Below are 24,323 nucleotides of genomic sequence, written 5' to 3'. Positions count from 1 at the left end.
TAATGTTAGTATGACAAAGTCTGTCATTTGAGGCAACATGAGGCATAAACAGGAGATCAATCTATGTGGCAAACAATCAAGGAGCATCAATAGAACCGTCCAGCAGTCACACACAAGGAAATAAAAAAAGTGGGGAATCCAGGAAGACCTGAATTACTTTACTACAGTGAATACAAGATGATCTGCCATCCGAGGAAAAGACATCCGTGGGTAAATACACTGAGGAGACCAATGACTAACTGGGCGCAGGTGTGACAGCCTAAACCCAGCTGAAACTAATGAGGAGGGGCGAACGATAACAGAATAAAACAGAACACTTTCAAATAAAATGACATCAACCCAATATCACACCATTATTCTGCTTTTACAAGTGATAATCATTAAACAGCATAAGAGAAGTGCAATAAAGTTGTTTTTTTAAATTATGATCTGATGTTTTATAAAAGTACTATGAGGATAGGTAACAATATCTGGATTTATTATAACAAGTCCAGACTTGACCTGAGTAAGCTCCTTAACATCTCCCCATTTGTGTGTTTGTAGGTAACAGAGATGTGTTGGCCAGCCCAGGCTCCTATTTCTTTTTATCCAACAGCGCCGGTCAGGGTGACGAGTGGCTGAAGAGCCTTAACAAGGGTGTCTGGATCCCTTTCACGGGTACATATATTCATTGGCTTTATTTCTCATTCTTCACTGGTACACAGCTTAAAAATATCCTGCTTTCATTTGGTTTTGCTCGATATATATGAAGGGTATCTGAGATTAAGGATTGAGATGTGTTGTTATACAAACACAACACTTTGGCGCTGTAAGCATCCCAGATACAGTTCATGCATGCATCCCTGCCTCCTCTTGCTCATGTTGTCAAATTGACTCTATGCGACTAGAGCTATGTGATGTGCAAGGTCACCTACAAGTCTTACCTAACACTGTAAAGTCTTATTATTGTTTATGATTTGAAGACTCTTCAGAGAGAGCACTCAGTAAATCTTTCCCTCTTGCAGGGGTCTTTGGTCAGCGCCTGGAGGAAACGGTGCTGTATGAGCGGCGTTATGGGGTGCGTTTGGTTCCTCTGGTGGTGGAGCAATGCGTGACCTTCATTCGAGAGCGAGGTCTGCATGAAGTGGGCTTGTTTCGCCAGCCTGGACGGGCCAGTTTAGTCAAAGAGCTGCAGGAGGCTTTCGATTCAGGAGAGAGGCCATCCTTCGATAGGTAAAGTTCCTCTCTGAATGTTCCCTTTGCTTTTCTTCTGATCTGCTCTCTTAAGATAAAACGTTTTATCTGCAGTAACACAGACGTCCACACGGTGGCATCACTGTTGAAGCTCTACCTCAGACAGCTGCCTGAACCGCTGGTTCCTTACAGCCACTACCAGGACTTCCTGCTCTGTGGCCAAAAGCTGTCAAGTGACCGCACACTGGTAACTGCACACTGCACCATCAAGCAGTTTGTTTGATTAAAAGCAGCTTCGCCCCTCTGGAAATCTGCACTCTTATTTTAGCCTTCAGTGGTTTAACATGTCACCTTGATGCATTGCTCTCCTTTTTCTTTTAGGGTTTGAGGGAGTTAAGAATTCTTCTTCATGAGTTACCAGTTGCAAACTTCAACCTGCTCAACTTTATCTGCCAGTAAGACCACCCCTTAATAATAATAATAGTAAAGTAAGAATAATAGTCAAACCGAATGAGTGTTTTTTTGATTAGTCTTGTCATGGGTACTGGAAATGTGTGTGTGTTTGTGCAGGTTTCTGACTGAGGTCCACAGTTACTCCTGCACCAACAAGATGAGTGTCCAGAATTTGGCCACCGTGTTTGGACCAAACATCCTCCGAGCCAAAGCTGAAGACCCACAAAGCATCGTGGGAGGTAAACAGGACATGAACACTTGTGCCATCTGTAGATTTTATTTTAAAGGCAGACACAGCCTCCAAGTCTGAAAAGAGAGTAAATGCAGAAATGCCATAAACCGTCATGATTTTTATTGGCCACAAGGGGGTGACTCTACTACTCGTGTCATGGGTATGACCTTGATGATTGACCTGAAGATGAGTTTCTCACTAGTCACTTATTTCAGATATTCTTTAGTACAGCATGAAGCTCATTTTTAAAAGTTATGGTCCCATATTTAGAGTTAAATGGATGATAAAGCAGGGTAAGCTTTAGGGTGTGTCTTCTTTGTGACTGACAAGCAGAGATGGGCAGTAACGCGTTACTTTTTTCAAGTAATGAGTAAAGTAAGGGATTACTATTGCAAAAACGGTAATTAGATTACCGCTACTTTCCCGTAGGAACGCTGCATTACTGCGTTACTAAAACCGTGATTTTTTTTTTTGCAAGAATGTCTCATGACAGTGACGTAAGCAAGTGCGACGTTTGTGACAACAGCTGTGTGCAGATCAACAATGGATAATATATCGAGTGCAGCGTTTAAAGCGTGGAAGTACTGACCTTACTTTAACTTTGATTCCATAAAAAGTGACAAAAACATTAGTGTCCGTTGTGCGTGGGAAGAAAACTTCTTTTTACAGCGAAAAAAACCCCTAAACTTCCAAGCAAGCACCGAGTGTGCAACGACGTAATGGGAAATGCACAGAGAAACTCGCGGATTCGTCCACTGACCGCTGCGGCACACCTGCACCAGGGTAAACCTCCGCCTACCCCACTCCTGGTTTACAGGTGAAAATAGAGCAACAGGACCACTGAGTCTTTGATTTTATTTATTTTCTGCTGTGTTTTACTTGCATCTATTTGAAAGAGTGAGTGTAAACACAAAAAATATTTTATTTTATGTGCTGGATTGGGCAGAAAATAGATTTACATATTAAACAAATTTCTTCCAGTCAGAGAATGTTGCATATAATTAAATTTTTGCTTGATGCATAAAGTTAAAAGATTAAAACTAATAAAACAAGTTTTAAAAAAGGAGACTTTTCCATTTGATTACATTTTGTATGATGGATTATGCAGAAAAAGTAGAATTGAGCCGAAAGATCTATCGCTTTATCACCTCTTCAGGTTGTAAATCGTGTTTTTAAAAAGTAACTAAGTAATTAATTACTTTTGAAAATAAGTAATCAGTAAAGTAATGGGATTACTTTTTTGGGGAAGTAATCAGTAATTAGTTACTGATTACTTTTTTCAAGTAACTTGACCAACACTGCTGACAAGTCACTTTCAAAACACCAAAAAGCCAGAATATACACTGTGGAGTAGCTTTAATAAATATCTTTATAAATATCTATATATATTGTATTGTGTGTATTTTTATGTATTCCTCTCATTGATACATAGCTATTTTGATCGATACTTTTGATAGCTCTTTTAATTACTAGTATTTTTGTGTGTATGTGAGTTTTTAAGCCACTTTTATCTGCACTGTAACAAAAAATAATTTCCCCCAGGGATCAATAAAGTATTCTGATTCTGATTCTGATTCACTTGCCGTTGGTTGATAGTCACCAAAATAAATGTTGTTGAATCTTTCTACAATCACAAATAAAGAATCTTAACATTAATCTTAATATGTACGGTATGCCAAGGTTTAAATGATGATGTCATCGTTTAGAAGTGTAATTCACAAATTAGTCAGCTGCATGACTCCCTGTTTGCTTAGCTGTGATGCTATTATGCTCCATGTGCTGCAGCCAGTGCTTCTTTCTTTCTTAAGTTAATATTAGAACACAGTGAGCAGCATACACACCCGACTAGCCTGATATAATAGTGGTCATCTGATTGGTCTGACTGCAGTGAATTTTCTAAGGTTGTGAACACAAGCAGCGAGGTCTAATGAGAATATCTGTCTGTGCTCTAGGTGCAGCGCTGGTCCAGGTGTTAATGTTAGAGCTGATCACAGAACACGAGTCTCTGTTTGCAAAAATTTCTCCACCCATCTATGCCCGCCCAACTAGAAGTTCACATGGATCTCCAAGCGCTCTGAAGCAGCCTCATCTCCACCCGTTTCCCTGCCCTCGCCAGCTGTCTTTGCCTCTCATAGCGGAGCGTTTCAGGGAGACGGGACAGCCTGCTGCAGACGCAGAGAGCTCCAGGTAAAACTGACCTGCTCTAACAACTTCACCATCAGCTAACAATCGCAATGTGGAAACCTCACAACTCAAAACTTACACTGTCTCTGGGTGCTCTGGGTACCAAGTCACAAATAGGTCCTAATGTAAGGATTAGTAATATGTCGATAGACACAAATTTTAATGACAGAAGACATCTAGGGAGAAGCTACACCACAAAAACAAAGGCCAGGGAAGAGGAAAGACACACACACACACTCATACACACACAAGGCATTACTCAAGGACAACATTTACACAGAGGGCGAAGGACTGACACTTCCCACGAATGGAAAACAGATGACACCACTGGCCGAGTGAGAGGAGAAAACACAATTTACAGGGAGGAGGAAGAGATAGGACAAAGCTCAGAGGGAGAAAGGAGCAAGACACAATTCACTTAGCAAAGAAAAATATGAGGACACATTTCAGATACAGAAGATACAGGAGGATGGAGAGAAGGGCGGAGCTCACACAGACCCAAAGAGGTAAAATAGAGAAAGGCAGGGCTGTGACTGTCAGACAACAAATGGCAGCTAAGAGAGGACACGAATCTCCAGATCCAAATCTAAAAGGTCTGGAATGAGACAACAACAAACAAACAAGAGACAGGTTTGTGCACAGCTGTAAACAATAGAGATCATGGCCAACTCATGCTCACTGTCAACATGTCAACTTTGTCAGTAGCCACTGGCCTCAGATTGTGACGCGCTGGGTATTTCAGCCTAAACCTAGCCAAACCAAAGTAGGAGCAACTTAAAGTGCAATAAATAGGTGTAAAGAGGGCTCAACAATTTGGCTTCTGGTTCTTTTTTGTGGAATTCTGTAGTTTTGTTGTTCCTTATTAAAATCAGTGCCTCAGAAAATGATGATATTTGGGTATACCTTGATTATTATTGTAGGGTCTCTAGCTTACAATATAAAGCATCTTGAGGTGGCTGTTGTTGTGATTTGGTGCTAAATAAATACAATTAAATACAATTAAAATATGACGAGACCGGGTTTCTAACCAAGCATCAACTTGTGATGTCTTGGGAATGAGAATATGTGGCTTCACCCACACCTCACCTGCTTGCCATAGGTACCTGTCCTCTTCTGTTTTCCTCCAGACTCTTCTATCTAAGCCTTGCTCATGTGCTTCCTGTGCAAGAGATGGATCCCAGATAATCATCCCCAGTCTTTGTGTCTATCCCAACAACCTGTTCTTCCTTCACATCTTTACTTGCATTCTTTCATTGTCACTTGATGTCATTAAAACTTTTAAAGTTTGCAAGAAAAATGATTTCAGCTGCAAGAATGTGCCTCAACTTCAAATTCTAACTTTTTGTTGTTGTTGTCTAGCTGTGCCTTCTCAGCTGCTGCCAAATCAGACTTGTCTTCCGGTCCGAAAAGGAATCTCGGACATCGCTACACCTCCTCCCACCCGGGGAACTGTTTCTACCCCACACCCTCCTCCAGTCAGCCCACTCAGCACCACTCTGACAGACATAACGTCGACTGTCACCAACATAACACTCACCAAATAGCACCCAGTGGAAATGTTCAAGCCTCTGAAACCAGCTTCCAGGTGCCAGAAAATTCTAAGCCCAGACCAGAGCTCATGGGCTGGACCAAAGTTTGGCCAGGCCCAGGAGAGGCCAGCTCTGCTTTCTGGAGCTCTGCTGGTGCTGAGGAAGAGGGTGCAGTGCCAGAAACAGCCAGTGGGGGCAGCAGTGAGGGTCAGGAGGAGAGCACCCCTTCCGCCTATGACAATCTGAGCAAAGTGTCTCTACACCCACCAATGATGGATGTCACTGATGGACATTTGAAAATGAACTCTTCCGGAGGCCACATTGGAACTGGTGAAGATGAGGCAGAGCTTGAAGAAGTGGAGCGCACGAGGGATTCCTCTTCATGGTCTTCCTGCGAGGTTTTACCATTGGATGAAAGCAGTGATGATGTCGGTGTAGTTAGTCCAGTCAGAAATGGAGGGTTGCCTTCAAATCAGGAAGCAGAGAAGGAAAACAGTGACAAAGACGATCATGAAGATAGCAACGAGGATGATGATGAAAACAGTGATAACGACCATGACGACCACACCCACCACCCAAACTCTCCAGCCTCGGGTTCAGTACGCAGTGGCAGCCCTCTTAGTACAGGCAGCTCAGATGTCTTCCTTCCCTCAGGTTCTCCTGATCTCCAGGGGGCTGAAGATCATCTACAACCCAGGGACACCCACTCACTCCTGGATGAGCTGCGGCAAAGGATGGCCCAGCAGAAGTCTGAGTACCAGACCAGGATACAGAGGTGAGACACCTTCAGTGTATTCAATTCAGTTTATCTATATAGTGCCAAATCATGTTGCCTGAAAGCACTTTAAGATGAAGAGCCAACAATAATGGAAATCACAACAATCAGACAACCACCTATGAGAAAGCACTCGTCGACAGTGGCAAGGAAAAACTCCCTTGTAACAGAATCAGCATAAATGATCCTATATAATGTGTGGCGTGCCACCAGTGTTTGCTTAAAGCCTTCACCACGTTTTATGGTGTCTCTGCAGGTTGGAGCGCTGCAATGACGTCCTTGAGAGGCAGGTTGCAGTCCTGCGGGCCAGCCTGGAGCAGCAGAAGCGCAGCCAAAGTGTTGCTGAAATCAAGATTCGCAAGATGGAGCGAGCCAAAGCAGACGCCGACCGCCGAAACACCAAACTGCAGAGAGACATGGAGCTGTTTTTCCAGATGTATGGAGATATCAGGAGAAGTGAAGAAGACAAAAAAGGGAGAGTAGGAGGGAGTATCTGAAGATGTGTATTGACAGATCTGGATAAGCCTGCAATGGAGGGCACTAAACAGTGTGAAAGGAGGAGGGGGAGAAAGACGCTCTCAGCATGGACGTCGACCTTCTCCAAGTTGAAAACGTCACAGATGACCCACACATATGAGATGCTTGGATTACGATGTGTTATGACCACATGTCAGAGAATTCCAGCTTTGTTCACTTTTTGTGTCCATGTAGTAGAGGGAACACTAATGCTGGTCTTCTCTAAAACTATGCTTAGGTGGACTGCTCGATCTATCGCTGCCCAGTTACTCGACTTTCTTCTTGGATTTTCAGGCTGCTGCAGAGTCACAGATACACCTCAGAGATATTCTAACACGAGCTTCCTGACGTGGATTATGACCTGACATATGAGGAATATGTCAGGATATTCAGAAAGACAGAACTCAGGTGACAAACAAATGTAGGACAAAGACTGTTTGTGTGGAACAATGTGGGACGCATAATCTAAAATTTTGATATTGATTTGACTTTCCCAGCGTTTCCTGCTGAGTAAACAGTAACCATAAAGAGAAGCTAAAGTGGTTTTTCAGTGATCATCTCTAGGTTGTTGTTGGCATGCATCCATAAACCACATAGATCTTTTTGAACAAGCTCACATGCACTTTCATATTTTTCATCCTACAAAATTAAAAAACCTTTCACCAAAATGTCTTTCATCAAAGTGAGCCGGTATCAACTTTGTTGTCCTAAATGGAAAGACTGGTTTGAAATAACATTTGTTTCACAGGTCAAATCATCAGAGCAGTCTGGGTTACTTTGTAAAGATCTCTGAGTCAGGTGGACCAACACTGGCTGACAGACTGTTTTACGTCATGTACGGACTGGATGTGGTTAAACATGACTTCTGTTTTTTAGGGAACTAGACTGACACACGCTGCAGGAAATCTCTGAGGCTCGAGATGCACTGCAACAGAAGCAGAGGGGAAATGTTTTTCTTTCTACAGTGTAGTGTGCCAAATAACTTGAAGACTGCATGATGATGCATTTCCAAATAACAATAAAAAAAAACAAAACTTGTTAAAATAAAAACTTGATTTTTTTTTTCTTTGTTGCCCGTCAGTCAGCCACAGACTTTCTATAAAAGGAAGATGTAGCACTTCTTCAGAACTTTAAAGATGTCAACTGAAACAGAGTGGATGTTAACTGAACCTAAACCCAAACCTTAGATGGGTTACAAGTTGGCATCCTAACATCCACCAGCTAACAAAAAGCACCAACAACAGCTGTATATAAAAGACCGTAGTTGTTTCTGGATCTATAAAAATTAAGCTAAATTAAATTCATAGTTATAAAACCGGAGACCACTATAACTGTAAATGGATCTATAATTGCAATAAACACTGCTGTTGAGTGTATCGTCTCAATCAGGAGTTTAAAGTCTGCAAAATGTTCATTTTAGAAATTATGGTAACATTTAGAGCTTAAAAGCACAATAAAGCAGAATGTGGGAGATAAACAACTATTAAGTGATGTCACTGTGCGTATATAACGGTTTTTATTTTAGATATAAAATGAACAGATAAATGTAACTGTTCTGGCAGGAGGGTCCGTTTAAAATGTTTGACGAAACAGATTTTAAACACACACAATGAACACTTGACTCCTGTGTGGCTGATGAGAGTTTAACATTTATTCAGGAAATCCAGGAAAACTTCTTTGAACCATTAATTGGTAAAAAACAAAACAAAAAACCAAACAAACATTACTTCAGTCACTACTACAGAGTCACACGTACATACAGAGGAGGTTCGGTTCTGATGCTTCGGTCTGGAGGAAGATTCAAAGGGTCACACTTTAAACACAAACCACTTGTGAACATAAAAATAACAGCAAAAAAACAAAAAAATAGCTACACATCTAACAACAGTGTGGCGTTTGCTTTTGTGTCCAGGGTTGTTCACACAGGACCAAAAGGAAACAACATGTGACTAAACACCACAGCAGAGTTACAGGTGGCAGATGACATGGACTTTGAACTTTCCACTTCATGAAATCGTCCACTGCTGTGTTACAAAACACGCCAAATCTATTCCCAACAAAGGGACCGTTTCCACTTCATAACAAGAGTGCATCATCAGTAACTCCAACCAGGATCTACCTTTTCATTTAGCGGTGGAACTACAGCGCCCAGTATTTTCTAAGAAGCATAGCATGCATCATCCTGCAGAGACTTTGCATATAACATCGATAATTACCAGTAAGCTAGCATTGTAGGACCACTAAGAGAAGTAAAATAAAACCTTGCATTACATTTACTTCCTTGTATATTAAGGCCTTTTAGAGATGAAGAACATTTGTTTGCACACTGTTGCAACTGGGGAGAACACCCCCCCCAACAAAAAAAACTGCCAAAAGCAGAAAGAGCATCGGTGAAGGTTTCTGCAGGATGCTCACTGGGCACACATCAGCTAATAAGCACTAACTACAAACAGGAATTCTTCCCATCGTTTAGCTTTTCTTCCTAAATTTACTAAGATAGTTTTTTCTCATACCCAAAAAGGGAATAAAATCTTTTGCAAAAGAGGAAGTGGAAAAAAAACAAGCAAACTTCAATCTATACATTAAATATCCCACAAAACAAAACAAAAACCATTTTCTGCAAAAGAAATAACTGGAACGTTTGAGGAGCCTGACAATTTTCCTGAGACAAAACTTGTTACAATATAATTAGAGAATCGTTGTCTGTTTATTTTGTCTGATACTGAACTGCACCCAAGAAATTTATTATTTATTCATCCCAAAATGGAAGAAAAATATTTTAGTGACAGGCAGAACATATCAGAGGAAGCTTTAGCATCGTTACCCTGGAGGGCTGCGTGACAGCAGAGGGTCTGGGGTTGAGTTAGAAGTTATGATGAGGATAAAGTGCGTAAGTATATGATACATATAAACTTGGATCGCAACCATCTTCAGTTTCAGCTTCAGCTTCACCAACATAAGCTCCTCACTTCATTGTGGGGTGATTCATGCTGACCTGGTTGGTCAATGCGTTTGATTTTACATCCAAGAAACACTGAATATGCATCACGGTTTTCTTTTTTGTTTTTCAAATGTATATACCATGTTTGTTTTTAAATGGGAAAGATGGTGGACAGCACAGTGGTTATCTTAAGTGGTTAGAGCTGCTGTTAAAAGGTCCCATGAAATAGTTTAAGTTCCACAGTTGATATTTCAAAAATATTTACATAAAGCTGCTCACCCCCAAATCTATGGAGGAATGGGAAAAGTCATTACCAGCATAATTTCAGGTCAGAGACGTTTAAGCCTTTGGATAACGGGGGGGGGGGGAAGATCTAAATTGAAACATGATTGCAAGAGTTCTTCTCTGGCAGGTCAGATGATAATCAGTCAGTTAGTCAGATTTACTGGTTCACTTTTATTTTGAGGCAAAACCACAAGCTTGGATTAACTGACCAAAAACCAGATTATTACAGTAATTAAAGGTCAAACGTGATTAGGAGGTCTGTCTGTAAATTGTGATGTTTGACCGTCAGTTTGGGTGCTTAGCTTACAGCTCAGCCACCCTGCCACCTAAATTAGACTAAGTGGAGGTTTGTTTACAACGTTCTCCATCAAACTCCTGTGTGGCAAATAGTGTTGCACTTGCAGATCCAAGGCAGGTACTTGGTGGGTTAAATTATGGCTTAACGACAGAAATTTATACAGGACTGTTTAGGCAGTGCAAAATCTGTTGGATTTATATTTGGAAGAGTAACCGGACCTCGTTAATAACCTAAATACGGTAACATTTGAAAAGATTTGGACTTAAAAAAAGAAAACAAGGAGAACTGGAATACACTGAACTAAGCACGAGGACGTCATCATTTCATGGGACCTGTGGTGTCTGTGCGTCAGGCAGCTTGCGTTCTCAGAAGCCGGAGGGCGTCAGGATGTTCATATCTCTCGGTTTGAGCTTGTGTGTTCGGGTTCCATGCCGCCGACCCTCCACCGTGGGAATCTCCATTGTTGGTGGAGACACCTTCTGAATGGAAGCGCTGTCGGCCAGTCGAGCCTGCGTCTTCATCACCTCCATCGGGGTCGGCTTCTGAGCGCCACGGTACGCCTGCAGAGCAAAGCCTGCTGGGAAAAAAAGATGATAATACAACTTGCAAGAGGCTCAGAAGGTGGTTGATATAAAGTGACAATATTTTAAAAAATTAAAAAATAAAAATCAATACATTTTAAACATTTTACAACATGTGTCCATAAATAACGGTTTCTTTTTAAATTATTATCTCTTTGAATTCATTGTCAGAGCCAATTAATAAAAATAAATAATTCCCATTATAACACAGACACACAACCCACACCACCAAAACCCCCAAAATAAAACAAACACACCCAAAACTACTTCTCCATCTTCAAGAAAACCCCCTCAGCCTAATTTAATCTCTTACCCCCCCCCCAAAAAGAAAACAAAAAATAACAATAGTAGTAATAATAATAATAATAATAATAATAAAGAATCTGATTCTCCCACCACACTATAAATATAAAGCAGCTGTCTGTTTTTTTGTTTTTTTTAACAAACTCTATAAAAGTTGTGAAATTCTGAAAGAAACGTCTTTTGAAAGAAAAAAAATTCTTTAAGCTGTAAAAAATCTCATTCACTCAGGTCCCTGCAAACATTACTTTTCTCGGGTTACCTACCGAAAGTCATCCTGGGAAGAAGATTTTAAAAGTCTCTGATTCAAACTGAACATCCCACATGTAAAGACCTAAACGCAGTTTCTCAAAAGTCATCGGTGAGCTGTAGTTTTATATCAATGCAATGAAGAAATCTCAGCTCGCCATTGCTAAAAGTCAATGACTGATCAGTCTCTCAGGGTTGTCAGCCCTGAATGTTGTTCAGTGTTTACTGTCAGTCTGAAGTTCATTCAATCACCCATTAACCCCACTCCTGGACTGAACTGGTCATATGGGCCTTTGTTCTTCCATAGTGAGGGGTTATTTTAGTTTCTTACCGCAGCGCTTCATGTTTGTACTCTTTATTTTGTTTATTGAATTGAACACGTCTCATGGGAATTCTGAGGAGAACCTTTTTCGAGTTTTGTTTACACAAGACAAGCAAACAGTCAAGTCATTTCCACAGGCTTCAAACTGAGGCTGTGCTGTTACCTGCAGTTGTGGAGTCTGATCCCAGGTCAGAGGTCGACTTATGGACAGGTGGTCGCGGTCCGAAGACACCCCATCGTTCCACTACACCTCCTCCTCCTCCTCCCCCGACGTCTACTCCAGCCATGTCCAAACTGCTGTTGGAGGAGGAGGCAATACTGAGCTCTGAACTCGAACTGCCGAACCAGCCTCTTCACAAACACACAAAGTGTAAACACGGTTAGGTTTTTAGCATTTATCACATTGTTGGGTTTAGATGGGCAGGCTGATAACCTGAGGACACTGAGTGTAAGTGTGTGGTTGTACCTGCGCTGTGATTTAGGGGAGCTGTGTGGTGTGTTGGATGGAGTGGAGTGGGCGGAGGAGCTCTGGCGCTCTTCCTTGGCCTCCATGCTCTGGATCTGGAGTTTCTACAATAGAAATAACAAAACACACTGTAAACCTTTGACCTCTGTGAAAATGTAACAGTTACTTTACTCACTTTGAAACAAACATGCTGCTTGCAGGGCAAATGCTTTTATTTGTATTGTATTTATTTTTATACCAGGGACAACACATAAATAACACTGCATTTAAACAAAAATGCAACCGACACAGTATATGTAGGACTTCTAGCCACAGCTAATTTGCAGACTATGACCCTGGTTAGGCTTTTTAAGGATTTGTAATAACAAGCAACTAAGGCAGAACACCCTGAAGCACGGGAAATTGAAGAGAAAGAGGAAGTGTTTGAAACAGCAGTTCCTCCAAAGGCAACGTCAGGTCATCATTGGATCCTTGCTAAATCCAGAATCAATATTTAAAATCCTCCTCCTCACATATAAGTACTTGAATAATCCTTCCCCATCTTATCTTAAAGACCTTGTAGTACAGCATCACTCCAACAGAGCACTTCTCTACAGTGTTTAAAAGTAGAATGGGAGGCAGAGCCTTCAGCTATTAGGCCTTCTATTCTGAGGAAACGGCTCCCAGTTTAATTTGGGAAACAAACACCTTCTCTACTTTTAAGATAAGGCTTTTGTTAAAGCATATAGTTGGGGCTGGATCCAGTGACCCTGAATCCTGTCTTAGTGACGCTGCAATAGGTCTAGGCTGAAAGAGGTTTCCCATGATGCACTTCACTCGCCTCTTTCACTCACTAAGTGTTTATACACCTCTCTGCATTTAATGATTAGTGATTATTAATTTCCACCTCACTCCTACAGTGTCACTTTTGTCCCGTCTTCCTCCCATCATTCCCAACTGGTCGTGGCAGATTGCTGCCACTCTCCGAGCTTGGTTCTGCAGGAGTTTTTTTCCTGTTAAAAGGGAGTTTTTCCTTCCCACTGTTGCCAACTGCTTGCTCATAGTGGGTTGTCTGATTGTTGAGGTTGTCCTCTCTGTTATTGTAACAATATAAAGCACCTTGAGGTGACTGTTGTTTTAATGTGGCATTATATATATAAAAAAAAAAAAATTAAATAGAAGTTTCTTCCAAATATTATGGTCTCCTGCACGTGTGCACGCGCATTGGCTTCCTTTGTTAGTTTTCGGTTCCCTGCTGGGTATCATCTATGTGCAGTCTATTGTAATATCATTCTAAAAACAGCTGGAGCCCTTTGATAATAAACTCCCACTAAAACAGTAGAACTGGTGAGCCAAACAAGAATTAAATGATACAGCCTAAAACCAGTAACAACAGGTGCAGCAGCTTACTTCTGATGATCACGAATGGAGCATTGGATACGGCCATAAATGATTTTTTTTTGGTTTAATGCATATTTGCTGATGACTGGCACTGGTCTTTTCTCAGTGGGAATTTATGGATTCTGTTCCACATTGCACATTTAATTGGTGGAAACAGTTATGCGAGCAATCTCGTTAGCCATCAACCAGGTTGGTGGCATAAAGTAAAAATTCAATTCAAGGCTGATTTAGCAACCATGAGAAATAATCAGCTGCATTTTGGGTGCACACGGAATACACGTGTGTCTGACCTGGATTGTTTCGGGCACGCGATGGTGATGTCTCGTTTCCTCAGCAGTGAGGCCTTTGTGGGGTGTGTAGCCGGTGTCAGAGAGCCCTGCCGTCTGCTCAAACTTATATACGCTATCCTGAGTTTGCTCTGAAACAGAGAAAAGCAGTTTGATTCTAATGTGAATGTATTTTCATGCACAATTATTATAAATTCAAACAATGAGTAAACAAGCTACTTTGTACCAGAACTTTTTCTGTAAGTTTGCACATTTTCTTCTTCCAAATTAATCCTAAAGTATTTAATTAAATTACATTGTCTGTACCACTTCGTCCAGTCCATGATGTAAAATTATTTCTGCTATAGTATTTGATCAAACTTGTCAAGAACACTCACTCAGATAAATGCACCCTTAATACAGAATATCATCATTAACAGGAGTAACATACTGTTGATGAGAGAATTCATGATGATGGAAGAAGCCTTGGTTTTCACCACAGCTTGTGGTCTAGAGGCTCCAGTGTCCTGCGCTGCAGACTGACTCGCATCACTCTCATCCTCCTGGTGAGAAAACATCATCAGCACCCACGCACTGAAAATACGGGCAGTTTAATAGTAAAGCAGCGTGTGTCACCTCAGCCAGGTGTGTGAACTTCCTTTCGGGTATGATTGGTCGTTTCCACAGGTTGTTGATACTGATGTCATGAGGCGGTGTGGACATGGGGGCCTCCAGATTATCGTCATAGCTGATGGCACGCCGGGTCATTCCGACAGGAAGCTTCATCCCACCCATCCCAGATCCCTCGATGGCTGCAAACACAAAAAATAATCCCAATGGGGACTAAACACCAGCTCTCCCTCGTCTAGTGCAGTCTCCAAAATCATTCTGAGATGCGTTTTAGCAGGATTTCCCACATTCACTGCTTGAGATTGTGGTTCAATCTTCATATTGTGTCAGACTGTAGCCCTGAAGCTTACCTACAGGTTCATGACAATGCATGTCCCCTACATGGTCAGTTCAGACATAAGCTGACCTTTTACCTGCTCAGAACACGTCGTGTTAGACTGTGCAGTTGTGGAAACGCCACAGCTAATTATCTATCATGTACCCTGCCTTCTGCCCTCTCCACCATGCCTAAAACACATGGATTATTTAAAATACTATAAATATTGCTAAGGCAGAAAATCCTGCTGTGTGAGAAAAGACACCCGTGGATACACCCTGACCCAATTCTCCCAATCCCCCCCCCCAAAAAAAAACCAAACAAAAAACAAACCCAAAAAACATGTTTGGTATATAAACCTTAGAACAGTGCGCATTTATAGGTTTTCTAATGTTTACATCATATTGATTGACTGTTGAGAAATATCTGCTACTGCTGGAAGTTCCAGTTTCAGGCAAATGTTGTGATAAGCATCTGTTTTGTTAATGTTCGTGTCAGGAACAATAATAAACCATAGTACATACAGATATTAATAGTTGATGAACGTGTGTGATTCAGCGTGGGACTCACTATAAATGTGTTAACTTGAAATCTGCTCAGCTGCGTTTGGTGGGGAAGACAAAACAATGTGTGCAATCCTTTTATATGTGAACAGGAAAATGCTGAACTTTTTGCACATTAACATGCAACTGAGAATTAATCATACGGCATCCTGGCAGTTACCCTATTCACTTCATCCCAGTGATGTGAAATGAGTGGGGAAACTATTTTGGACCTACAGAAGTTACAGTCTATTACATCAATTTACTAATAAATCAGTATCTCAGTATATTTGTATATGTGTCTGTTCTTTGCCTACTTCGACAATCATTTAGCTTATCAGCTTCAGATAGAGAATGTGGTTGCCGAGGGGGGCTGAGAATGGTTGTTTGGATGAGCTGCTGTAAGCTGTTCTGTTACCAGAGATATCTGGAGAGCAACTGCTCAATGCACCACTCTGTGTGCAGGGCATTGACTCCCAAACTGTAGGGTGGGCGTGGAGCCACTGTGAGTGCCTTCATATGGACAATGAAGTGGAAAACATGGAAGTGAAACAAAGGCAAATTATTTGATCATTTTTTAATTCTCTCCCTGTAAGGATGAGAGATGCCAAAATTATGCAATTTTTCTCAGCAATATGCTGCAAAGACAAGCGTGCTGATTAGATATTCAACTTCATTTTATTCAATTAAGCATCTGTGAAGTATGGTTTGCTGCTACAAATCGAAGCTTAAAATATGCCACATTTCTCCCCAAGTTTCATTTATTCTGCATGACTCATTTATAAAAAATATCATGCTTTAAACTAAACTCTGTAGAAAAACAAAAACAACTCCTGATCTCTTAACCACAACTAAGAAACCATGACTGGCAACAGTCACATGCCAACAATTTGCATTGGGAGGAAAACTTGAACATATGCAAAAAATAAAATAATGAAACAAAGCTCAAAAACTGTATAAAGAGGAGAAAGTTACGAACGGGTTGTTAAAATGTAACTTTCAGGAGCAATGACGTCAGAAAGCCCGTCATTACCCGCAGCAATTTTCACACCTTAAAAAAAACGAAAAAAACAAACAAAAACAAAACACTTTCGTAAACATAGTTAATGTTTGCAAAGAAAAGGTAAAAAAGGTATAAACTCAAATCCATGTCCTCTCTTAAACCTGACCTTGTTGAATTAAATCCACCTGACACTTTTGCACTTAAGCAACAACTGAAAATTAAATTTAAAAGCATAATTTAAAATATATAAAGTCTAAAAATATTAAGCCAGCACTGACTTTTTGTTTTGACCCGGACCCAAATGACAGTCTCCCGTGTTAAAAAGGGTCCATTCATCCACCGCAGCCTGCTCCTTACACTGCTTCTCTTTATATCAGCTCACCTGACTTCTGAAGGCAAAACTTCAGAAGAACGCCCCCCACCCCACAAACATCAACCATGTGTTAGAAAGCTTTTTCAAGTTTTCCTTTTGGTAAAAAGCCTCGAAGATAATCATCTGTAACATGTTAAAAAAATAAATAAATAAAAGGGTTGTGTCATCTGTGGACACAAAATATTGCATTACACACCCACAATTACCACTTGCGACACTAGTTTTAACGTTTTTAAGGTTATGACATCTCAACTATGTGGCTGGTATGATATGTAGCGCTGATCCTGGAACAATATTAATCATCCAGTTGCAGGAACAACACAAACATGGGGAAATCCAGTATGTCATACTGGCACCATGAGAACTAAACCGTAAACCTAAATGTAAGGCTAAGGGTAAGTCCAAAAAAAAAAAAAAAAAAGAGTCTAACTTTTAACTTTGTCTAACTGACAAATGGCTTCATTCATGTTGCTTGGACAAAGCTTGTTCAACCACCTTTCAAGCAGGAAAAAAATGATTCATGTAGCCAACAACTGCAGGTGTCCTCTTATCAAAACAGCAACTTCATGATTGCCTGCATGTTACACATCTAGAGGAAATATACTTGTAGCTAGAAGTATTAAAACAAGGCTTACACTCTTCCCAAACAGGCAACAATACAACGAAATAAAAGCCTTATTCAGATGCTTCTACATAGCTGCAAGCGCACTATTCTTTCTGCATACATGAACAGAATGGCCCAAATCTAACAATGGAAAACTAGTCCTGACTGAAATTTGAATACTCCTGTCATAGGAATTACTCACCTGGTAAATCTCCAGAACCAGACATGGTTGGAGTAAAGATGAGGAACAAGTTAGACCAGAATAGGACCTAAAAAAGAAGAAAGGAGATTCAACATGTGTTTTTTCCATAAATATTTACCCCCCTCTGATTAAAACAGCAACTCATAAACAAAGAGTAGAACAGTGGTTGACAGGCTCCTACCTTCCCGTTTTGCTGCACTGGTGTAAACTAGGTGGTTTGGTGGGTTTTGTTATGATGGTTGGTGAGACACACAGAAACGCCTCTGGCAATGCATTGTGGGAGAGCAGCAAGGCCAGCAGAGCAACTACAGAGACACCAGAGTTCAAAAGGTCAGCTGTGAGAAATTTCAGTTTGAAGGCAAACCCTTGTTACACTAAATTAAGAGAGGTTGAACATCCTTCGTCGAATACGACAACAATACTTTATGAAACTGTAATGTTGTAAAAAATGTATTTTAAGGCATGAAAGAGCGCAAAACCAACTATAATCTCAAAGTGAAAGAGAAACATCTAGTGCTACCGAGAAAGATAGTGAAATGAATGAGCACAGACCATTATCCTGTTCTGTAACACTGACATAGCCACCGCTTGCCTGCAGGATTATTCCAGAGGATGATTGCAGACAGGCTGCATTACATAATCCCTGCTGCAGCAGCAAGGTGCATGCAACACCGGTAATGACCACTTCAAAATAAAAGCTTAGATTTCAATCAGGCACACGCTGAAGGTTTCCTTAAACACATATTTCCTACCACATGGAACAAAAACATGCACGCCATACCCTCCAACACTGTAAACACGACGGCTGGGAGGATGCAGAGGTGACTGACTGGTGATCTTGGAAATAAACAAACTGCGACCTCTTCCGGGACAATTTCTCAAACTATCATGCAGAAATTTATCTGTCTAAGAATTTCAATCACATAAAAGAAGCTTAAAGCAGATATATGGAGAAATCGTCACAGGGTTAGCCGTAATAAAGGCCACTGCCCCTGCACACGCAGAACTCCACTGAGGAAATTCGTATTTTATAGTCTAATGTTATAAAGGTAACCGCCCCATGCCTGTACAATTGCTTTTGGGATAACATATTATCATGATTTTAAATTCAGAAGCTAATGAGCCAATAGCATGCCATGAGATTCCTGCACGCCGATAATGTGCAGGTCAAAGAGAATAGATAGGTCTATAACAATTTAGCACAGCTTCACTAAAACTGGTGCAGTTTGGCACGTTTTAAACCTTCCCGAATTTGAGAGTGGTTGTTACATATTCACAAAAAGCCTAGCACTGAGTTTTTCACGTTTACAAAACAAACCAAAACCTGCCGCATAGTTCAGTTATTTATTTTCTGAGTGGAGTCTGGCGGAACGAGATAGCGGAACCAGTCTGAGCTGGACAAAAAGACACAAAACAGCTGACGACTGACGGTATTTTAAAACGGTTTTATCAGCAAAGTTAGCATTGCTTTGTTTGCCTTTTCTTACCGGAGGTAATGACGGCTTCAAAGTGACGATTGAAATATGGATGACCCTCCAATGTCGACCAGCGCGCGAAGAGAACAACAGACTTGTTGGGTAGCAGCCATTATTGGGTTCGATAAATAACAGCCGCTTCCTTGACGGTTCCCTTTGCTTGTTCTCGCGCATTCTCATCTCATCGCGAGAATTGGCCATCACACGTGTGCCTTTCCGTACTTGAGAGGACACTGTCACAGTCATTGGGTGTAACGCAGTACCTGTAACAGTACCGGTAACTACAAATAAAAACAATTTCTACTTCAAAAATCTTTTTTTTCTTTGTTATGTTTTATTAAAATAACCTCTTATATTTTGGAGATTAAATATGCAATAAAAATCCTAATAATTATCTCAGAAAAGTGTTGCCTGCCCACCTCTCCCATAAAGGGAATTTATACATACAACAACAACAACAACAACAACAACAACAACAACAACAACAATAATAATAATAATAATAATAACATTTATTCAAATAAATATCTTGAAGTTGCACAGTAAATATAACTTACAGGATATATTACACCAAAAAAAAAAAAAAAAAAAAGTCCAAAAGCTACATCTCAGACTCTACAGGTTTCAGTTAGCATGCTAAATGTTCATGAGAGGGGAATTAGAAAAATACTAAACAAGTATGGTTTGTTTGGGAAGGTTTCAAGGAGAAATCCTCTTCTTTCTCTCAAACTACAACAAAAACAACAACAACAACATGGCAGCACAACTTAGGTTTCCAAAGTTACATGTGAGCAAACCACAAGACTTGTGTGACCAGACCAAAGTGGAGATGATTGGCTACTGTCTTAATTCAGTAAGCCAGCAAAAACAAAAATAAAATAAGGGCAAACATTATGAAATAAATAGTATTGTTAAACAGAAAGGAGACAAGAGGAGAGGAAGTGAAGAAGAGAGTGTGTGGAGAGTGATGATTTGTGACAGACAGCAGCAACAGTGAAAAGAAAGGTTTACAACATGGTAGTGAGAATTGCTATGATGGATGGTTTGGAAATGGTTTTTACACTTTGAAGAAGACAGGAAGTCGAGCTGGAGGTTGCAGCGGTGAAGATGTTAGAATTTTCATTGGAAGTAACCTGAAGGGGGAAGGTGGATACATCAGAGGGACAGCCCAGGTAGAGCAGTTTGGTGACAAAAGATAGAGAGGCAAGCCTGAGCTGGTTTGGACATGTGCAGAGGTGGAACAGAGGAAACACTGGATGTAGGATGCTGAAGGAGGACACGCAGAAGGTTGGTGTGGCACAGGAGGATGCTAGGGATAGGGCGGGATAACCTGATGATCAGCTGTGGCAACCCAGTATTACAGGAAAGAGTGCAACAGCATGGTTCAAGATAATGCATCTTATTAAAGAGTTATATTATTAAATTGTTTAACCAGCATTTAAATGCTAGAAGCAAAGAAATATCTGTTATTTTGAGTAAAGGCAAGAGAAATAATGCTACAAAGATTAATTTGCAGAGTTATTATTATTTTTATTTTATCAAGTCTCCTTTTGTATAAATTTAAAAAGAAAGTAAAGTTACACTTTTCAAATATGTGATTATGTAAATCAGGGGTCACCAACCTTTTTGAAAGTGAGAGCTACTTCTTGGGTACCGATTAATGTGAAGGGCTACCAGTTTGACACACACTTCTCAAATAACAAATTTCCTCAGTTTAACTTAATTATGTGTTATCATTAATAATTAATGATATTCATCTATGTACGGACACTAATTATGTTAATTATTTTTCACCATAATTATAAAGAATGCAATTAGGAAACAAGGTAGGAAACATAAATATCAATATGCAACGCTTTATTTCTATATATCTCTGCAAGTATTTACATTTTGAAGTGATCACTTCTACAACATTTTCACTTACCACTAACAAATTTTAACAAATCGTGCACTGTTACATACATTATTTTTGTATGTATGTAACATACAAAAAATCAACTTTCAAATTTTACAGAACTTTTCACCAAATTGGCAGCATTTTAAAGCAAATTGTCACATGTTACACTTAACAAACACATTTGTTTTTCAATAATTAAATTAAACTTTGACATGACACTGTAATGTTGCCACTGAGAACATCTAATATGGCTTTCTTTGTCTGTTAGTGGGAAACCTGGCATTGCATGCTGTTCACCAGTGTGTTGTAATCTGGGGTATAACTTGACACTGCAACTCTGAGTGAGTCTTGCAGATGTGCATCGGAGAGGCGTGTTCTGTGTTTGTTCTTGATGAAGTTCATGTCAGAAAAGGCTGATTCACAAAGATAGGTTGAACCAAACAGGCTGGCAACCTTCATAGCTGCTGTGCACACACCACTGTACTTTTCTGTGTCAACAAGGCACCAAAAGTTTGGTGCACCCAGATAGGCTTTGAGGTGGACGTCATTTTGCAATGTTACAATTTCGATTTCCACCTGTCCAGCATCCAAGCTGAACATTGAACTTAGTTGCTCAGCAATGCATGTTGTGTCCACATTCATGAAAGGATTGGAAACAAATGAGACACATGGCTCAAGCTGATCAAGGTCACAAAACCTGTTCTCAAACTCTTGACCAAGTCGGTTTATGACTTGAGTGTACTTTTCTGCAACTTTGTCAAAAGTCTCAGATGCAGAAGCATTGTCTTTCAGCACCATCTGCACAGAGGGAAAGTGCAGCACCTTTTTTCTCTGTAAATGCACAGAGAAAATGTTCATCTGGGCTTTAAATCCATTTAAAGCACTTATCATGTCAGCAACAGTCTTACCTTTGCCTTGCAGCTCACAGTTCAAATGGTTCAGTTTCCCAGTAATGTCTGTTAAAAACACAAGGTCAAGTGTCCACTCAGTGTCCTCCAGCAGAGATGTGTCTTCCCCTTTGGATTGCATGAACTCCTTGATTTCACCCAAAAGTGACAAAAAACGAAGCAAAATCCGTCCCCTGCTGAGCCATCGGATTTCCGTATGTAGTAGCAGGTCACCATATTCAGCTGACAGCTCCTCCAATAGCACCTTGAATGTTCTGTGCTGTTTAGCTCTGGAGCGGATGCTGTTTATGATCTTCACGACGGGAGTCATGACGTGCTCGAAGCCGATCACCTTTGCGCATAACGCCTGCTGGTGAATGATGCAGTGGTAATGCATGAAGTTTGGGAACTCTGTGTCACCTTTACAGTGAGCGATGAATCCCGTATGTCGGCCGATCATAGCAGGAGCCCCGTCGGTAGTCACTGATACCAGCTTTTCCAACGGTACCTTTTTCTTCGCGAAAAACTCCTTCACCGCGTTATAGATGTCAACTCCCTTCGTTGTTGTCTTTAGCAGCAGTAGTGTCAGAAGTTCTTCTTTTGTGGAGAAACCATCAAATACCATCCGGATAAAGACCATCAGCTGTGCTGTACTGCTGCTGTCGACGGACTCGTCACACTGGATGCTAAACCAACTGCACTTTGCCAGATCCTGATCCAACTGATCGGCCAAGTTCCCGGACATAGCCGACACTCTTCTAACAATTGTAGTTGCCCCCAGCTGGACATCAGAGAGAGTGGAGATTACATCGTTTCCATATTTCTCGTCTTTAAGCACAGTTTTTGCAATTATCATCATTGCTTCTTTGAAATACTCCCCGTCTAAAAATGCCTTCTTTTTCTTAATCATGAAATGTGTAGCTCTAAATGAGGCTTCGGTTGCTTTTTGAGAGTTTTTCACCGGTCTCGTGAAAAAAGACTGCTGTTTGCTCAAACCTGCCTTTAATTCGCGGGCCTTTTCCGCTCGCAGTGTGCTGCCCTTTGGGTAGTTAGCATGGTAGCTTGTGTGACACGTTCGGAAATGTCTCTCCACGTTGTGCCGCTTTGCCGTTGCCACAGTTGCCCCGCAAATGAGACACACGCATGAATCTTTCACAGAGGTAAAAAAGAACTCTTCCTCCCATTCACTGTGAAAATTATATGTTTTCTTCCTTTTTTCCGCCATGTTTTCCTCATCTCCTCACCTTTGCCTTTGCTGGTCTTCACGGCAACTGTTTCCGTGGAGACCAGCTAGCACTAAATATTAGATCATGATCTAATATTTAATAATAAACTTTTTTTATATATATATATTATCTCTAACAAATTAATGCCAATGCAATTGTGATAAAAAAAAATAGCAAGAAAAAATAAAAATAGATGCAGCTTACTGGTAAGTTGTTATGGTGAGCTATTTTTAGAACAGGCCCGCGGGCGACTCATGTGGTCCTTGCGGGCGACCTGGTGCCCGCGGGCACCGTGTTGGTGACCCCTGATGTAAATGTTAATAAAAACACAGCTAATGAGTAAAAAATTGTTACAAAACTAATAATACTGCAAACACTTCTACACTCTGCCTTTGGTCAAATATAATTTTACAGCCGTGCTGAACATTTTATGCAACCAATTTCACATAAACAAAAACTAAGCAACATCTTATTGTCATGAGTTTATATATACTCACTGATTTACTAAAACCTGTGCTTACATTTGAACTTACATTATGTGTAATTGTTTTAGTTGTTCAGTGTTTGTCTGTAACATAAGTGAGTGTTTGTCTCCGCCTAGCGGCTGACTTGCATCATTTTTAATGTCTAACTTCACTGGCTACCTGCATTTTCTTCAGGTACAGCCTATATTACGGAAGCGTAGAGCTGCCACCCAGGCAAAAGAAAAATACAAGTGTATCACGTTATAACGTGAAAGGTTTATTGTTCTAACAAGATACTTTTCCTGTTTGTACAATATACTATCATGTTTGTACTATATACTTTTCACGTTTGAACAACATAATATCACGTTATTACAATATACATAATTATCACGTTCGTACAATATAGGATCACGTTCGTACAATATAGGATCACGTTCGTACAATATAGGATCACGTTCGTACAATATAGGATCACGTTCGTACAATATAAATATTATATTGTACGAACGTGATAATTATGTATATTGTAATAACGTGATATTATGTTGTTCAAACGTGAAAAGTATATAGTACAAACATGATAGTATATTGTACAAACAGGAAAAGTATCTTGTTAGAACAATAAACCTTTCACGTTATAACGTGATACACTTGTATTTTTCTTTTGCCTGGGTGGCAGCTCTACGCTTCCGTACTATATAAAGTCCAACCTGACATACAACACATTAATGAAGGGAGAACACCTCTTCAG

General features: G+C 40.4%; 4 protein-coding genes across 6 annotated transcripts in view; 2 read left to right on the top strand and 2 right to left on the bottom strand.

The window, feature by feature from the left end:
• Nucleotides 1–432: 432 nt before the first annotated feature.
• LOC146700783 (rho GTPase-activating protein 24-like) lies at nucleotides 433–7,269 on the top strand. The gene is made up of 9 exons (XM_085471427.1): nucleotides 433–460; nucleotides 544–657; nucleotides 1,005–1,212; nucleotides 1,288–1,420; nucleotides 1,555–1,628; nucleotides 1,744–1,865; nucleotides 3,811–4,045; nucleotides 5,402–6,346; nucleotides 6,603–7,269. The coding sequence occupies exons 1-9, from the start codon at nucleotides 433–435 to the stop codon at nucleotides 6,841–6,843; spliced, it is 2,100 nt and encodes a 699-aa protein (XP_085327553.1). The 3' UTR covers nucleotides 6,844–7,269.
• A 1,222-nt stretch (nucleotides 7,270–8,491) lies between these two features.
• On the bottom strand, nucleotides 8,492–23,144 carry LOC146700781 (putative monooxygenase p33MONOX). Of its 3 annotated transcripts, none has more exons than XM_085471026.1 (9): nucleotides 23,124–23,144; nucleotides 17,802–17,925; nucleotides 17,621–17,687; nucleotides 14,587–14,762; nucleotides 14,402–14,513; nucleotides 13,975–14,102; nucleotides 12,305–12,408; nucleotides 12,002–12,189; nucleotides 8,492–10,963 (listed from the first exon to the last, which is right to left on the bottom strand). In XM_085471026.1, exons 3-9 carry the CDS (start codon nucleotides 17,643–17,645, stop codon nucleotides 10,752–10,754), a joined length of 945 nt encoding a protein of 314 aa, XP_085327152.1. In that variant the 5' UTR covers nucleotides 17,646–17,687; nucleotides 17,802–17,925; nucleotides 23,124–23,144; the 3' UTR covers nucleotides 8,492–10,751. The 3 variants fall into 3 exon arrangements, with proteins under 3 accessions (XP_085327152.1, XP_085327151.1, XP_085327153.1); XM_085471025.1 differs by lacking the exon at nucleotides 23,124–23,144 and adding an exon at nucleotides 19,108–19,270; XM_085471027.1 differs by lacking the exon at nucleotides 23,124–23,144 and adding an exon at nucleotides 19,108–19,270 and having other exon boundaries at nucleotides 8,492–10,960.
• Nucleotides 21,257–22,735, bottom strand: LOC146700782 (general transcription factor II-I repeat domain-containing protein 2B-like). Its single transcript, XM_085471314.1, has one exon. It carries the CDS (start codon nucleotides 22,733–22,735, stop codon nucleotides 21,257–21,259), a length of 1,479 nt encoding a protein of 492 aa, XP_085327440.1.
• The window catches only part of pof1b (POF1B actin binding protein), a 36,099-nt gene continuing 34,237 nt past the window's right edge, over nucleotides 22,462–24,323 (top strand). Inside the window, exon 1 of the mRNA XM_085471024.1 lies at nucleotides 22,462–23,039. Within this exon, the coding sequence (XP_085327150.1) occupies nucleotides 23,010–23,039 (30 nt within the window). The 5' untranslated portion in view covers nucleotides 22,462–23,009. The remainder of the gene's footprint in view (nucleotides 23,040–24,323) is intronic.

This window comes from Copadichromis virginalis, linkage group LG10, assembly GCF_057382275.1.
Source record: "Copadichromis virginalis isolate Kocher_CV1m ecotype Utaka linkage group LG10, C_Virginalis_male_GT1.1, whole genome shotgun sequence".
NCBI classification, from domain to species: domain Eukaryota; kingdom Metazoa; phylum Chordata; class Actinopteri; order Cichliformes; family Cichlidae; genus Copadichromis; species Copadichromis virginalis.
This window is presented reverse-complemented; position numbering and strand designations above follow the sequence as displayed.